At 38.6% G+C, this 15,216-nt stretch overlaps 1 protein-coding gene across 3 annotated transcripts; it reads left to right on the top strand.

Moving 5' to 3' along the window:
* The first annotated feature begins 8,793 nt into the window (after window positions 1-8,793).
* Window positions 8,794-15,000, top strand: LOC102712285. 3 transcript variants are annotated; one of them, XM_040526911.1, is made up of 7 exons: window positions 8,794-10,110; window positions 10,700-10,791; window positions 11,530-11,604; window positions 11,717-11,778; window positions 12,877-12,946; window positions 13,436-14,140; window positions 14,466-15,000. In XM_040526911.1, exons 1-6 carry the CDS (start codon window positions 8,892-8,894, stop codon window positions 14,129-14,131), a joined length of 2,214 nt encoding a protein of 737 aa, XP_040382845.1. In that variant the 5' UTR covers window positions 8,794-8,891; the 3' UTR covers window positions 14,132-14,140; window positions 14,466-15,000. The 3 variants fall into 3 exon arrangements, with proteins under 3 accessions (XP_040382845.1, XP_040382846.1, XP_006660014.2); XM_040526912.1 differs by having other exon boundaries at window positions 14,463-15,000; XM_006659951.3 differs by lacking the exon at window positions 14,466-15,000 and having other exon boundaries at window positions 8,795-10,110; window positions 13,436-14,385.
* Window positions 15,001-15,216: the final 216 nt, after the last annotated feature.

Here is a 15,216-nt window from a genome sequence, read left to right as displayed (position 1 = left end):
TCTAAATGTCAAGATTAAAAAATAAGCTTCGATGAATAAGCCTTAAAATCAAAGCCACATTTAAGATTAAAAATATAAATTTTGGTTTATAAGCATAAAGATGTGGGTACTATCTTCTCTTTGCATATTGCTGAGTACTCATTGATTTAGAGAGGGGGAGTGGCAGTGAGGCTATTTTAGGTAAGAAACCGAAAATTATGGATTTATCGTAACAGAAAACATTAATGTGAAGATACGCTATTTACCGTGAATACCGACATAGTCCCTCTGTCAAAAGATCGAATTCTCCGGTTTCTATGTCCAACGTTTGACCATTCGTCCTATTTAAAATTTTTTAGAAAATTAGAATAGTCACACGTAAAGTACTATTCATGATTTATCATCTAATAAAAATAAAAATATCAATCACAAAAACATTGAATAAGACGAAGAGTCAAAAATTAAAGGTAAAAAGTAAAAAAATTGGTTTATTTTGGGACGGGGGAGTATCATTTAGCAATGGTGACATTTAAAAATGGATGTACAAAATAATTAAATCTACTTCAACAAAACCAATATATTTCTAATGGACGTGACTACCTAGCGGTGTAGTATCGCGTTAGTCCTAACCAGTTGTACCCAAAATAGAACACTGCATCCTTCTATCAGTCGGCAGCAACCTATTTGGTCAGAAGACAATTCAACCAACCTAAAAATCATATGCTTCAAATACAATTTTCTCTTAAATTATCCATTCTATTTTCTCTTAAATCACCCCGTTCAAGTATCCATAGTTTCGTAACATTTGCTGAGTTTTATATGAATATACTGTATACAGCTAACTATCAACACAACCCTACTTTTATCGATTATTGGTACACTAACATAAAAAATTTATAATAATAACAATCATTTAAACTTTGTTATTGCCCACATAGATTCCGATGTGCCACCATTGAAATGCTGAACGGACCGGCACGACACACTTTCGAAACAGTGGTACAAACACGGCTCTGCCCAACTTGCGCCTACTCGATGGCCCTTTCATTTCCAAACAAAGCATTACTGTGCTTCACCTAAACTGGATTATTCGTGACTTAGTCGCACAATATTTTAATAGATAATACCGTTGATTTTTTATTGATATTTATTTATCCATTTTATTGAAAACTTAACATTACATAATTTTTATAGTTATATTTATTGTTAAACATATGATAATTTAAGTTATATTTTTCATATGAATGTTTTAAATATGATGAATAATCAAGCACGTGATAAGAAGTTAAAACCTTACACGAAGTGAGTACTTGTCCAAAGCCGACACGGTGCTCATTTTTTTTAACGTATCGTTTGTAATGTAAAAGTCTGTACACTCTCTTGATTTCATCTACTATCAGCACAAGCGGATCAGATCACACATGCATGCTTTCGACATTATTTATTTACAAATTTGAACGGCACACCACGTGATCTCAAATAGTTGGAACGAACGCATCGTCGTTTAGTTTTCACCAATTCCATGACACCTTTTATTTCTTTCTTTTTCTGAGTGGAAAACTACCGGGCATTTGTCCAGTAGTGTAATTTATAAAAGAATAAAAGTATTTACAATAGAAAGAAAGAATTATAAAAGGCTACAGCCTCCCTGAAGATTTATAAAGTTTGTAACCAATGAGAGATCGATTGGTTACACCCTTTTATTTCTTGGAGAGAAAAACAGTTGCACTCTTTCTTGCCCATCGCCCCTACCAATATTTTTGAAGGGACAATTTCGTTCATGCCCTGATTTTTTAAGTCTAATATTGATTTTACCTCTTCTTTTTAGGGTTTTTGCTCCTGTTTTTTTAATTAAACAAACCGTTTGCCCCTATTTTGGATAGAAGTTATATTGACCATTTTGACCAATATATTTAGTTTAAAAAAATAAAATATTTAATTCCTAAAATAATTTATGACAAAAATACCCCTGTTTAAAAATTATAAGTTTTTAAACATGTCATTTGAATGAATAATATATTGCTTTTGTATATTTCTATGAAACTTATAATTTTTTTTAAAAAAAATTGACATAGTTTTGAAGCTCTGTCAAATATTTTAAAAAAATTACAAGTTTTTAACATAACATTTGAATTAATAATATATTATTTTTTATATTTCTATGATTTAGAACAGAGGTAACAACACAAATAACTAAAAAAAAATATCAAAATGAGGGGCAAAATAGTCCTTTAACATGTCATTTAACACCGTTAGTCCTTCCATCCAAAGGAGGGGCAACTGGTTCGTTCAATTAAAAAAAAGTAAGCGCAAAAACGAAAACCCTAAAAAGGAAGGATAAAATCAGTATTAGAACCTGAAAGAGAGGCAGAAAAGAAATAGCCCCATTTTTAAAAGCTCCATAGTATTTTAATACTTCCTAATAAGATAACACTGCTATTTTTTTCACTTGTTCGATCATTCGTCTTATTAAAAATATACAATATATAAAATTGTAAGTTATAATTATAGTTGTTTTGGTAATAAATTCAATCATAATAAAATAAATGATAATTATATAAGTTTTTTAAACAAAATGAATAGATAAATATGTGCCAAAAAATCAACGGTATCATATTAGAAAACGAAGATAGTATAATCTGAGCATGATTATGGATTCAAGATTAAGGCTAAGCCTTGATTTTCCTAGACTTGGCTCCCCCGTTCATGAGGAGGAGGCCTGTGTGGACGATGAGGTCATTCACCATAAGTTTAGTTGGCAAGAGGTTCCATTCACCCACATTGGAATTGGCACTCAAAATCAACCCAAGTCTACCCTCTTATTGCCACTCGTGGATTGCAGAGGGCACAAGCACCTTGAAGATGCGAGGCTACCCCAATGCTAAGGCTTTGGCTCGTCGGCTGCATTGTGGGGCGTTGTGATGTTGTGCCCCAAAGCTCTGCTAGATCTAGAGCCAAGAAGGGGTGTTCACCAACCAAACCCGCCAACTCTGAAGGAAAGGAAAGCAGCAGCAACCGCTAGCCATCGAGGACAGAGGAAGAGAAGGTGAACATGGAAAGGGTGAAAAGGAAGGCCAACCTCCATGGACGCGATTGCAGAGTGACCTATCCGGATATGTTCGGCTTAACCTTGATCCGTGTGCAACGTCCTAACCCTCGACCTATCGCATTGCTAGAGGTTTATTGCCTCAATCCGTGCCCATTGCCAAGAGTTTATCACCACACTACCTCGATCTATTGTACGTTGTCATAAGCATCGTCTCCAACAAGGCGGGAAGGAAGAGAAACCCTGATCTTGATTTGATCGACAAGGTAGGAGGAGTCATGAGCACAACAGTGATGGGAGAAAAGAGGATGATATATGGGTTGATAGAGAGGCTAGCAGAGCGAAGATCAAGTCATGGCAGTAGAGAGGATAGAGGCTGATGACGTTCTATATGAGAGGAGAGAGTGAGAACGGGGGAGGTGGAGAGGGCTCAACACAGTTGATGGGGAGAAACCGACTGCCGACGGAGGAAAGAGATAATAAGAGTGAGAAAATTTGAGAGATTGATTTTATACTAGTTTTGAGGGGTTGTGTGTTTAGTGTAAAGTTTTGGACGAAGTGTGAAAAAGTCGGGGGAGATGCTTACGTAATGTTTCATCGATTATTTATTTCGTGGAAAAAGTGAAACGATATATTTATAAACAAAAAATTATTTTTAAGAAAATATATATATGTTTTTAGCGATCTAAAAGCAAAGCCTGAAAAATAAACTATGATGAAAAAAATCCAAAATCACCAATAAATTTTAGATTAAAAATTCAAATTTTGGTTTATAAGCATAAGCAAAATCAAAACAATGAGACATTTAATTTGTAAGGCTTGGGTGTTTAGAGCATTCCCAACTGTTATCTAAATTTGGTCATCCATATGTTCATTTGGATAATCATCTAAAACATTTTCATCCTTCATATCTCTTTGTACTCCAGGAGATCATCTATATATAACATCCTCTATATCTCTTTGAAGGATGGAGAGAGAACGTCTAAATATAGAGCTTCTCTCCTGATATAGATGACATCTAAATATGAAGGATGTGATAGATAGTCTGTTAAATCTCTATTTTTTAGTATAGATGATAGAGTAGAAGAGCGGTTGAATAGTTCATGTTTTGGACCAATCTATAATTGAAAATAATGGCGATGAACATGGAACATGTTAGGGTTGAAATGAAACCCTGAATGCACGCTGAAAGCCACTTGCACCGTGAAAGGAAAAAATAAAATAAAGGAGTGTCCTTACCTACGTGTCGGTCACGTGGCATTCTCTGGCATGTGAGAATGTGAGACTACTCTGACTTGCATTATTTATGCCCTGACCAGCTTCATTTCAAACAAAATCATTAAAGATACATGAAGGCAAGTAAAATCTAGAAAATGTTGTACTTTATGTATTACTAAAATAGTTTTGTACCCCCCATGAATTACTAAATACGACTCATTTTGTTCTGTAACGATATTTGTTTTTTTTAATCTTTGTACTGTCTGTATTTTAAGTTGAAATTTTCTGAGATGATAGCCAACATTACGCCTTGTACCACTGCTTTTTAAATTTTTAAAAATAAATTGCATGCATCTAAGACTAGTTTTGGTAACAAAATTTGAAACATCATGCAAACTGACGTATAAAATTCTAGAATTATTTAGTACGTGGTTATTTATGATGTCATAGATGATACTACAAAATTTAAAGTTAAAATATGACTTATATAGTTGGATACATCGAGTATTTCACTAAATAGTACCACCTCCGAATTCTAATGTAGGACACTTTGACAAACATATTATTAATTTGATATTCAAAATTTTAGTGTAAATGTGCTAAAGTGTATGTTACACTTAGGTACTTTAATGACCAAATAAATAAATTATAAATTATACTCTAAAAACAAAAACAAGATAACTGGTTAATCATACGTACGTACGAAAAAAAGTAAACCATCGCACATTTTAAAAATATTAGGAGTATTAAGTATATAAGTAATCTTTTGGTTTTGGCGTCAAAATTTTCGAGAATATTCTTTTGTGCATAGGGACATGTGGATGGATGATGAGAGGAGCTTAGTATGAGTGACACGTGAATTTACCCTCTCCAAGTGAGAAGAGGGTTTTTCGGAAGCTAGGGCCTGCACTATACCTTTAACTTATACTCACGTTTATATTTAGAAGTTAAAAGTTAAATTTAAAGCTAATATTAAAATTGTAATTATAACACTTTAGTCTTTAGATCGGTGACAACTTAAGTGGGTCATCTGTTGTTACATAGCCATCGAAAAGCTAAAAATAAATTTGGATGAAAAAACTTTTAAATTAACTTTAAAATAAAAGTTAAAGTTTTGATTTATAAATATATGCAATCGGTGCAAGCTTTTTGGGCTTCCACTCGCAAGAGCAACCCGTACCGGCGTACCGGATCACAAGTTACACATGACCTTAACACTTTCCGGCAGAGGACGCGACATTCGCAACTCCAGCCTCCCTTCAATTTTATAATCATACCTCTGATCGTTTAGCCTTTTATCTTTAAAAAGTGAAACATCGTATTTACAAATAGAAAATAATTTATAAAGAAAACTTTTATATATGTGTTTTTAAGATCTAAAAATAAGGGCTAAAAAATAAACTATAATAAAAAACTCAAAATCAAATCTAAATTTAAGTTTAAAATTCCAATTTTATCAAATAAGTATAATTAGAAATGAAAAGACAATGATGCAGCTACTCTTCTTTCTATGTCCAATTATCCTCAAATTAAAGCCTAACACTACATAATGAATCAGTCTGTTGTTCATCGTAATCCTTGACTCTAGCTTTTTTCATAGAGCATATGTAGCGATGAGAACGGTTTGGAATCTTTTCGGATTCTAGACCAGTTTTTGGAAACAAAAATTGTTGGTCGGAATTTATTGAAAACGGAAACAAATTCAGAACTTTTTCTCAGAAATAGAAATAGATACGGTAAGGCACTATCCGTCAGAAATAATAATCGGTCGGAAACTTTTCGAAATTTTTCTCGGAATTTTTCTACATGCCTATATGACATAAATCCACGGTATCAATCCAAATACCCAGCCCACTTTAGTAAGTTAGCACTAAGTCTTTAATCAAAGCATATATACAAACACTTTACTTTATAACAACTTGTATGATGCACACTTTATTTTATAATATGGTATGTGAATTTTTATAATAATCCACGTAATTTGCACTTTACTATAATAATCCACGTAATTTGCACTTTACTATAATAATTTGTAAATTATAGCCTTTATTTGGTATTTAGACAATCATTAACAAAGTGACCTGTGAACTTGGTTGTAGTGATAAAAAGTTATATGTTTTAGTTGCTAATGTTTGAAATTTTTGATCTACTGTTTTTAAAAAAATGAAATCTCAGTTTGAGAGTTTTTATATTGTGATAAATTTTTGTTACCGTATCCGCTCTGATTCGAATTCGCTCCGTTTTCGTATTCGATAATATTCGATTCTGTTTTCGTATATGAGGTTTCCGATTTCGATTCTGAAAAAGATATGGAAACGAAAATGGTAAAGATGGTTTCCGTCTGTTTCCGAGCCGTTTTCATCCTTATTATCCTCATGTCCTACTTAGAGATCCTCTTACATAATAATAATAATAATAATATTATTATAATTATTATTATTATTGTTGTTGTTGTTATTATTAATGGAAAGGGCGTTTTATATGTCACGCAAAAGCTTGGCTGGGAGTCTAGATTTTCAATGTTTTGAAGCAAAATTTTGTTTTTGAAGATTTGTTATTAAAAATATAAATTACAATAATTTTTTACTTCTTTGACATCTGCTGCCCTGCTCCAACGCATAGCGAGCAAGTCCACTCTTGACCATGCAAAGCTCAATGGGCCAATGAGCGTGAATTGTGAGAACATATTTAAGAGAATGATCAAAAGACTCTCTCTGCTGAATTCTGACAACTATATTAAAAAAATAACCTTAAATAACTACTCATATGACTTTTTATACCATCTAAATAGCTAAATTACCCTCCGCAATGGTCAAATACGACGTCTCACTTCCTTCAAGCTAGATGGCCATACCGTCATAGAAACATAGACAGTTGATATGGAGAATGAATATGAAGAGTAGGGTATATTGTGTTAACTATTGTTATGATTTGAAGAGAGGAGAGTGACGAACAGTTTCTTTGATTGAAGCACATATCACCTTAGAGATAAAATCTTCTTATACGAATAACTAACTTAAAATTTGATAAGATAAATTGTACTCATACGGGTGCACTTGGACCTACGGTAGCTAGGGCCCAAGCCCCACTCGTGGGCCGACTAATAGTGGATTAGTACATATATATTTCTATGAATTATAGGTCGAGCCCCATTCATTTGGGTCGCAATGCTCAGTCCAATAGCCCATCAACCTTCCCGAGCCCAAAATACCAAAACACTAGCTCTCTAGTCTCCACACCACCAACGCTTTCTCTCTGGGCGATGACGAGCGTGGGGAGTGACAAGTCATGGGCGGCGGAGGGCGGCTAGTGATGCTGGCGTAGGGCGCAACACAGTCGTTGGGTTGCAGATAGGGGCGGTGGACAGCGGGAGGATGGCGGGCGCGTTGCGGCAGGGAGAGGGGAAGGCGGTGCTGCAAGCAACAGGGGAAGGGGTAGGCGGCGGCGGTGGTGGGAGGGGAGGGGATGGCGACGGCGACGATAGGGGAAGGGAAGGCGACATCGGGCATGTCAGTCGCCGGTTATATACTTATACCCCTCCCCTCGCCATCTCCTTCTATTTTTTTTGGATTTTTTTCAGAAATTTTGACTAAATTTCAAATTTGATTTTGAAAACTTTCATTCGAAAAATCTGATTTTTTTATTTCAAATTTTCTAAAATCTGGAAATTTCACCCCTTTCTATAGAAATATGCAAGCCGAAATTGCTAACCCTATTTTAAACTCTAGGAGATGGCTCGAGTAACCATAAACACAGATATCCACTAGGGATGGTAATGGGTCGGGTCGGGTATGGGCGGAGTAGGAACATGCACGACCTGATACCCGCCCATGAATACCCGACCCATGCCCGAATTTCTTAGCGGGCAAAATATTATACCCATACCCATACCCGATGAGCGCTCGGTCCCCAGTGGTACCTAGTGGGTATTTTGAAATAAACATATCCTTAATTTCTTATCTAATATACATATAAAAAATAGTAAAAGAAACAATGAACTCAAAATTACAAATAAAAAGAACAATGATATCAAAATCATAGTATCACATTTAAAAATAGTGAACTACCAACCAAACCATAGTATCACAATAAAATATATATGGTTATTTATATGGACAAATTGGGAAAAAAATTATATTCGGGTCGGGCGCGGGTTACCCATGGATAAAAATTAAAACTCAGCCACTCCCCATTAGGTAGTCAGGTCATAGACAGATACGCCCCCGGACAGAAAATTACTCACATACATATGCCTGTCGGATCGAATACCCACGGTACCTATACACGTGGACAAAATTATCATCCCTAGTATCCACAGGCCACAGCTCTACGAGCCCAGCCTAACCCAACCCAACCCAACCCAAGCCGAAGCCATTCCCATCGCGTCGAATCTTGGAGGTTGGAACCCGCATATCCGCGACCGCCTCTCCGCCCCCACCAATCCACCATACAAATCGCCTTGGCCGCTACGAAACCCCCAAAATACCACACCGCGCTACAATTGCCCCACACGCGTCGCCCGAACCATCCCCCCACCCCCACCCCGCGCAACTCGCGGAACCGCGCCCCCTCGCCTCGCCGCCGCACGAATCGCGAGGCGGACCGGAGCCCTAGCCCAGCCGCCCCGCCCCTCCTCGGCGGAGCATCCATGGCCGGCGGCAAGCGCCGCCACGCGCGCAACCCGACCGCCGGCGGGCCCAGGCGCGGCGCCGGTGCCGGGCGCCGCCGCTCCGTCCCCCAGCTCCCGTCCTTCGTCTCTCCGGCCTCCGTCGCCGCCGCGTTCTCCTCGTCGGCATCGGGCGGCCGCGGGGGGAGGGGCGGCCGGGGGTCGTCGAATTCCGCGTCAGACGACTCCTCCCCCCACGCCGTTCCCTTCAGCTACGCGGGGTCCCGCCCCTGCGCCGCCTCCTCCGAGGGGGTGGCCCAGATGCTGGATGTGTCAATCGACACCGCACCCTGCGCCGACCTGGCCGCCGCCACCGTTCCCGTGTATTCCTACGGCCCAGTCGGCGTGATCGGGTTAGGATTCCACGGCGAGGAGAACGCGGAGGAGGAGGAGGAGGAGGATGGGCTGCATCTCGGGTTGGGATTCCGTGGCTGCGGCAACGATGTTGAGGTGGAGGTGTTGGAGGGGGCCAGCTTCGTGACGCCGAGGAAGCCGAAGGGGAAGCACAAGGGCAGGCGCAACGAGGGATTCCTGTCGATTGGGGGAGTTCGGATCTACACGGAGGACATCTCATCGCCGGAGTCTGAGGGGTTGGTTGGCTCTGATTTGGAATCGCAGTCAGATTCCGATGAGATAGACGGCAGTGATGAAGAAGAAGACACTGATGTCAACGAAGGAGGTTCTGAGTCCGAGGAAGAGTCTTCGGGATCTGACTCAAAGCAAGACTTGAGCATTGGTGATTCATCAGTCGACGATGAAGTTGTTGCTGATTACATGGAGGGGATCGGCGGGAGCGAGGAGCTCTTAAGCAGCAAGTGGGTGGCCAGTATGAATTTGGTTGATTCGGATGATGGCGATGAGATGGATGGGTTCTTGAAGGAGCGAAAGGGGAAGGGGAAGGGACATGTTGAGGGTTATGCGCTGATGAACGCATTGGAGCTGATGGATGCATCGGAGCAGTATGGGATGAAGAGGCCAAACTCAGCTGATCGGATGAAGGGAAAGGGCCCTGCTGTCAGGGCTTGTGACCGGGACCTGGCAAGTATGAGAGTGATGGGTCTGGATGATGTGATGATGGTAAAGGATCTACGCATGACAAGCAGATCCAGGAAGGGGGCAAAGGTGGCTTCATCATCTTCTGACCTCTCCAGGTCCTGGCCTAATGAGAGTAGGAAAAGCAAGAAATATCATAGTGTACCAGGTAAATGGCGTCCCTTGATTTCTGTTTTTCTTTTCCTGGTATCTTTATTCAGTAGCAAACCTTTTGAGTGAAAATCCTTTGTTAGTTAAAATGGAAAATATGGAACGATCAGGACTCCACAAGCACATCTCATGAATTCAAAGATCATAGTGATATGACCATTGAATGTTTTTTAATAGAAGTCATGGGCTCATGGAAGGTTATATGCATAATTTTCAACAAATAGAGCTAAGTTGATCAGTGATTAATTATTCTTGTGTCACATGTGCAATGCAATATTTTGTACCTCAATAGATTGGTGCAACTAGCTGATTGTTCTGTGCACATAATGATCATCTGTATTCATATGGAGAACTCAATGTAAAATTTTCAAATTGAAAAATCTAGAGGAAACATGTTTATCCATGGAAAAATCAGCTCCATAAAAAGTTCATAATTCAGTGGCTCAGCAACTGTCTGCAGTAACTCTTTTATATTCATTTAGATTTGTTACAATCATGTTTTGCTGGTGTGTCCACTCCTATGTTCATGTTCTCATTAGATTTAACCTATATTGCAATGGATTGTAAATTTTGTGTATGTGATTCAGGTGAGAAAAAGAAGCATCGGAAGGAACTCATTGCAAAGAAACGCCGCCAACGAATGTTAGGCAGAGGAGTTGATTTAGATCAAATTAACACTGTGAGTAATATAGCTGCTTTCACATCAGCCGACCTTATTTTGAAAGTTATGCCCCTATGTCTCTAAATCATCATAGCATGAGTCCGTTTCTTATAATTACTTTCTTCAACCTCAGTTTCACAATGTAAGACTTTGTAGTATTTTCTAGCTTCATATGGATGCTAATGAATCTAGACATATATGCAAAACAATATACATTGATCAATAGATTAATCTAGTCATAAGCCAAAATGTCATACAATATGAAACGGAGGGAGTATTTCTTTAGCTCAATCCCCTCAAAGAATTGCGAGCACATATGAACATATTTTTGACAGTACAAAGTTCTGTGATAAATGTATGATAATAATAGCAAAACATCATGTGCTGAGGCCTTCTACCTTTCGAAACTCAGGGTCTATAAAATACTATGTGTTGTTCCCATTGAATTTTAACCAGAGGGTTTGATAAAGTTTAGTGCCCTGGATTCATTTTGTACTCAGTTTCGTTAAAGTAGAGGTAAAAGATTATATGTGCACAGTTTGGAGAATTGTACCTCCCAAGTATAACCCTAGAGAAAATTGCTCGTTCACTCTTATGCTGTCAATTTTCCTGTAGGTCTTCTTAATCAGCCCCTATTGTGGCTAAACTTTCTGCTTTATATTGTTTGATGGTACTTTGTTTTCTCTTCCCAATTCCTTGCTAGCAAAACCTAAGAATCTTTTTAATGATGTACCTTATTATCTTTCTTGTATGCAGAAATTGAGGAAGATGGTTGTAGATGAGGTTGATATGGTATGCTTCCAACCAATGCACTCTCGGGACTGTTCACAGGTATTGGATACATGTCTATCTAACATTGATTTTTCGCACTGCTTGTTGAAGCATTTATTATTATTTATTTATGCACAAGCTAATTGTGACATTCTTGTTTTCTAATTTGTAGGTGCAGCGCCTTGCATCTATTTATCACTTGAAAAGTGCGTGTCAAGGTTCAGGCAAGAAAAGGTAACCGGAATGAGTCATATATAAGCTGTCCATGAAGTAAATCACTCATCCTAGTAGCATTTCATACCATTTTGAATCTTACCACTGCCACATTGGTTTGATACAACATGTCACCACGATGAGCCATTATTTCCATGTCTTAATGTGCTTGATTCTTTGAGGTATACTTATGTTTCAGTGCTTTGAGGGACACCGAACTGCACATATCATTACGCATGCGAGTTCGTTTCTTTTCAATGTGCCTGATATTTTTGCATTGATAGGCTGAAACCAAAATCTTGCATTACTGCCATAGTTCAGTGATTCCCTACTGGTTTAGGGTCTACTTTCCTACCTTTACTACTCTGACTGTTACAGATCGTCCTTAGTTCCTAATTTCCCATACTACTTATCCACTCAAATTATTCTTATTGTTTTATATTCGCTATTTTATCTTACTCTTTAAGGTAGGAAGGTGCATGACCTCTCCTGCAACAAACCATTTCTCCTTTATGGGAAATGGTAAAGGGGTTAAGTGGCTTACTAGCCACTCCCCTGTTATGCATGGGCACTGATACGACAGTCGTAAGACATTGACATGTTTCCTTGTCATGTTCATCGCGTAAGCGATGTGTCTGCGCATATAGCAACTACCATAACCTGGTTATCTGTACCAAGATGGTTATGTGTTAGTTGTAGGCAGGACATTGCACCTCCCAACCATCTTAAAGCCTTGTATTTTTATGCCTTTTATACTAATAACCAAATCCAATTTTTGCTGCTGCATTTTACCTATGTTATATCAATTATGAAATTTAATGGACATTATGGTAGTTGTAATCTTTTTCTTGGTTAAGATCAGTTAATGTTGGTTTATTGTCAGGCCTGTGTCCATATGAGAAAGTTGACATTATATGTGACTTTGCACTATATTTAAAGATATTTAGTGAGTGAGGTTGAGCAAACCTACTCCACATATTCAAGTAATTTGTACTCTAATTTCTTGTAAGCAAAAAAAAAGCTACATATGAGAATTTCTTGGATCAGTTGAATGTGGCTGTGTTGAGTCAGACGTTAACACACCATACTTGCCATAAAATCAAGAACTTTGTCTTGCAGATTTGTCACTGTGACATTAACTGCGGACTCTTGCTTGCCATCAGCAGAGGGCCAAATTCGACTTGATAAGGTTTGTATACATGGCTCATATTGTTGAGTTGCCACTCTGTTTCAATTTTAAAGTGCTTTGATTTTGTTCAATCATTTTGTTTTTCATGATTTCACTTGATCACATTTTCTTTTAATCTACTCCATGCCAAAATATAGTTATTTCTGGCATTCAAAAATTTCTCCCATAACATATCAACTTCACCTACATTCTCTTTTCAACCATTCACAATCTTCCCCCATTTAATTCAACCTACTTCCTTAATACTTGTGTTCAACCCTAGCAATTCTTATATTTTTGACCAAGGTAGTGGTAAACAATGTTGGGTTTCCCTATTCCAGTATTCTACAGATAATATAATGCATTTTATAATATTTTTGTCTTGATATTCATGGTAAAACTTTATAACATAATGTCTTGATATTTTGCTGTATTACAATCATTTTATCTCTTTGACAGTGTTTATTGCTCCAATCTTCTGTCTAAATTGCTTTATTTTATCAATTTCAGCTCATAGGAACTGAACCTGAGGACTTTGCTGTCAATTGGGAGAACTCTAAACGTCCAGCCCAAACAAAGGGACTCTCAGCTCCAGGAAAATTGTCGAGGAATCAGACATCCAGTGGAAAGAAATCTTCCAAGAGACAAGTATCACTTGCTGACCGTCCTGTGTCTTTTGTCTCCTGTGGCACAATGGCGGAATCTGTTACCGAGACAATTGCAGTTGCCTCTACCAGTGGTGAAGCCTCATGTGAGAAAATAGTTGAAAGCAACTCTGTCAAGCTGGGAACCTTTGAGATGCATACCAAGGGTTTTGGTTCTAAGATGATGGCTAAGATGGGATTCATTGAGGGAACTGGCCTCGGCAAAGATGGCCAAGGCATGATGCAGCCCATCGAAACCGTCCAACGTCCCAAATCTCTCGGGCTGGGAGTAGTATTCGACAGCGAGGCTGAGGCAATCAAAGCAAGGTCAGAGCCAACAGCCAAAGCGAGATCAGAACCGAAGCGATTCTCTCGGAAAGTCGAGATGAGCGGTGTCGGTTCCTTTGAGAGGCATACAAAGGGCTTTGGATCCAAGATGATGGCGAGGATGGGGTTCGTTGAGGGCTCTGGCCTGGGGAAGGACGGCCAGGGCATCGTCACCCCTCTTACTGCGGTGAGGCGACCCAAGTCAATGGGGCTGGGAGCCAAGGATAAGTATTAACAAACATAGGTAATATGTGCCTTTCTATCTATGTCTATGTTATATGCACCTGTTACAGCCGCTTGAGTTAGATAACCTAGTTGAATATATGCCAGGAGAGCATTTTCCCTGTTGGCCGCGTCAAACAGCACGCGAAATCGCTTGATTTGGATGCCCCTGGCTGTAGACAGTAGGTTCCAGCTTTTTTACACTGCGGCGTATCGCATTTTTTTCATTCCCTGTTTTTTGTTCAATTGTCTGGAGGAAATTCAATTTATTTCCATCAATGGTCTCAACTCGTTGTTTCTGAAGTTGTGTGAATCTGTGTGATGTCCTGTGATCTTTGCATCAGCAGGTCGCCGTGCATTCTTCTAGCAAGCTGGAATCTGGAATCTATCGCGATGGCAACGGGAGTGCCCGGTCTTCCATCAGTTAATGATAATTATCGATTTGATAGCTTTCGATCACTAAAACTGACCCTTGCAATCGCAGCATCTTGTCAACGATGAGCCGTCAGTTGACTTAGCCAATAAGACTTATATCTCTATGTTAATCGAAGAACATAAGTAAGAACAAGAAAAATACCCTCAATTGCATTAGTATGATTAAACTAGCCAATAAGACTAATATTTAGTCTCTGTAGGTGAATCGAAGTAGGAACAAGAAAAATGCACTAAATTGAATTCGTATGATTAAACTCTTGAAGTTGGGGTTTCATAAATTGATCTATTAAAACCTAACTGCAACTTAGTCGATCTGCTCGTGGATCTGAAATTGATATGAATTAGATTGGAACACGAGGCTCATCTAAATTTGATCCATATTTTTGTTTGGATGATCATTGAATGTCTTGGTCCTATATCCATACTTTCTAATCAAAATTAAATTACTGTATAGTAAGGGCATTCTGGATAAACCTCTCAAAGATTATTTCTATCATCAGCAATACTCATGGCATCTAGGTCACTCTTTCCGGATGGGACATTCAAATGAACAAACAACACCCTCATTCATAGGAAGATGGCTTACTCTAAGCCACATTGTTGTAAGCCCTTTTTTTTCTACGTCATCCATGATAGTCAAAGCAAGAGATTGAAGTTTCTTTG

Source organism: Oryza brachyantha, chromosome 8 (genome assembly GCF_000231095.2).
Source record: "Oryza brachyantha chromosome 8, ObraRS2, whole genome shotgun sequence".
NCBI lineage: Eukaryota > Viridiplantae > Streptophyta > Magnoliopsida > Poales > Poaceae > Oryza > Oryza brachyantha.
This window is presented reverse-complemented; position numbering and strand designations above follow the sequence as displayed.

Excerpts from the sequence above, each read along its gene's own strand:
- LOC102712285 (XM_040526911.1), top strand. The coding sequence starts at position 8,892 with ATGGCCGGCGGCAAGCGCCGCCACGCGCGCAACCCGACCGCCGGCGGG. Across the intron at positions 10,111-10,699 it reads GAAATATCATAGTGTACCAG|GTGAGAAAAAGAAGCATCGG; the intron begins GTAAATGGCGTC and ends TATGTGATTCAG. Across the intron at positions 10,792-11,529 it reads ATTTAGATCAAATTAACACT|AAATTGAGGAAGATGGTTGT; the intron begins GTGAGTAATATA and ends TCTTGTATGCAG.